Consider the following 2,331-nt stretch of genomic DNA (forward strand, 5'->3'; position numbering starts at 1 on the left):
AGGGGGAAATGGAAAGGGTCAGCTGTTTGTACAGATGGTTTGTCTTAAGTTACAGAGGAGGCCTTCTTGATTGTTTTCCCTTATGTTCAGTCTATTCAATACTCAAAGGGAAAAGGATGGGAAATAGTTTACAATAAAGTCAGAAATTAAAATGTTGTCTCTAGTAGGCCTACCATTAGTACCAGTACCATACAAACATAATTCAGTAATGAAATAAATGTTAGACAACATTATTTATTTTTTAAACAAAAGGGAAATAAGGGCCTTAATCAAGTCGAAACCTTATTTTTACAATAACAGCCAAACACACCGGTAAAGTATAAGCCATCTCTGGCTAGACTTGCTGCTTGTTCTGGGTCAGTTAGCAATCCTGAGGCCCGTTCCAATTCACAAAACGACTGTACTCTCCAGGATTGGTCTAAAAAAAGACACAAATATAGGACATTTTCATTGGCATTTTATTGAACAAAAAAAAATAAAATTACTTTTTCTCAAATTATGAAGTTATCAAATGACACTGCTCATTAAAATTTTCCTTTGAATTGGTGTCTCTTCCTTAGCCTCTTTCTTAACATAAAAAAACCCTACCTTCTAAGAAAATATCACAATTCTAACATAATCTTTAATCTTTGAACGTAAGTTATATTATAATCAATATAAAACAGTATTACTCTGATTTTTATCCTTACTACAATTTCATCTGTACATAAATTGCTGATCTATTGATTAGACATGTATGATATATATATTATTATATAGCCTATATTATTATGTACACATTTTGTCAGTGGATCACATAATGTGTTGTTTGAGGTTTAGCTTGCTATATTTTTGCCACCTAACTGGGTGAAATCTGGCATCTTGCGAGAGAAACACACACACACACACACACACACACACACACACACACACATAAATAGGCCTATATAATGTGCAGCGCACAGGATACCCCAAACACGTAAAACTCGAAATCACGGACAGCTCGTACAGTATGCCATTCCCCGACTGAACCACCATTCTTTCTTTAAACTGGCAAGATGGTTTTCTCAAACACACATGCGGGTACCTTGAACAGCTTGTCTAAAAATAAACAGATCAAATATTTCTATGTAATTGTTTTGAATTCAAATCATCCTGCTACGGGCATAGAGCAAAACAACATACCCATCTTATCGAGAGTATCAGGTTACATAAGCCCATCAGGCTCGCCCCCACTCGGCATGATACACACACTGCTGGTACTGAGATGCATTATCACACATTACTTGTAGTGTGCATAAAGCACTTTGTTCAATCTAGTCATGTGAGGGTGGGTGCTGGGTGGAAGGGTATATTTGAAGACAGACAGTGTAGAATTGCATTGGGTCGTATGGTGTATGAATTATGGTCATATGTGTGTGTGTGTGTGTGTGTGTGTGTGTGTGTGTGTGTGTGTGTGTGTGTGTGTGTGTGTGTGTGTGTGTGGTTGTTTGAATATGAAGGTATCAATCAGGAAGTGATTACATAAAAGTGTTGATTGGCGTGCTCTGACCAATGTAGGATACATTATCATGATTGTGATCCAATCTTCTATCCTATTAGTGGGGCGGTTTAGCCCAAAAATTTAAAAGGATTGTGCATTTTGTGATACAAGCACCAAATTTGGCACAGATGTACATTAATATATTGCAAACATTTTTAGATATTGGGCCACTCGAATTTCTCTCTTTATGGCCGCCATGTTGGATTTCAAAATGGCCGCCATTTGAAATCTACATTTGCGATTATCTCTGGGTCAAATGCTGCTACTGACTTCATTTTGGTGTCTAAATGTATGTTTTTGGGGGCAAGGAATCCAATGGTAACAATCTGCATAGCGTATTTGTACTAAGGGGCCGCCATATTGGATTTCAAAATGGCCGCCATTTGAAATCTACATTTTCGAGTATCTCTGGGGCAAATGCTGCTCTTGACTTCATTTTGGTGTCTAAATGTATGTTTTGGGAGGCAAGGAATCCAACGGTAACGATCTGCATAGCGTAGTTTTACTAATGAGCCGCCATATTGGATTTCAAAATGGCCGCCATTTGAAATCTACATTTTCGAGTATCTCTGGGACAAATGCTGCTATTGACTTATTTTGGTGTCTAAATGTATCTTTTTTTTGGGGGGGCAAGAAATCCTATGATACCAATTTCACAATCCAAAGCACAATCTAATGCACAATTCTAATGCACAAACATAAATCAAAGACTCAAATCTAAAATTCTAATGCACAAATCTATTCCAGTGCACAATTCAATGCACAATCCAACGGCACCAATTTCAACGTAATGTTATCTTTCACACTCT

General features: G+C 37.2%; 1 protein-coding gene across 1 annotated transcript in view; it reads right to left on the bottom strand.

Moving 5' to 3' along the window:
• Window positions 1-309: 309 nt before the first annotated feature.
• The window catches only part of LOC101850732 (L-cysteine desulfhydrase), a 47,080-nt gene continuing 45,058 nt past the window's right edge, over window positions 310-2,331 (bottom strand). Inside the window, exon 14 of the mRNA XM_035970707.1 lies at window positions 310-418. Within this exon, the coding sequence (XP_035826600.1) occupies window positions 362-418 (57 nt within the window). The 3' untranslated portion in view covers window positions 310-361. The remainder of the gene's footprint in view (window positions 419-2,331) is intronic.

Source organism: Aplysia californica, unplaced genomic scaffold (assembly GCF_000002075.1).
Source record: "Aplysia californica isolate F4 #8 unplaced genomic scaffold, AplCal3.0 scaffold00311, whole genome shotgun sequence".
Classification (NCBI taxonomy): domain Eukaryota; kingdom Metazoa; phylum Mollusca; class Gastropoda; order Aplysiida; family Aplysiidae; genus Aplysia; species Aplysia californica.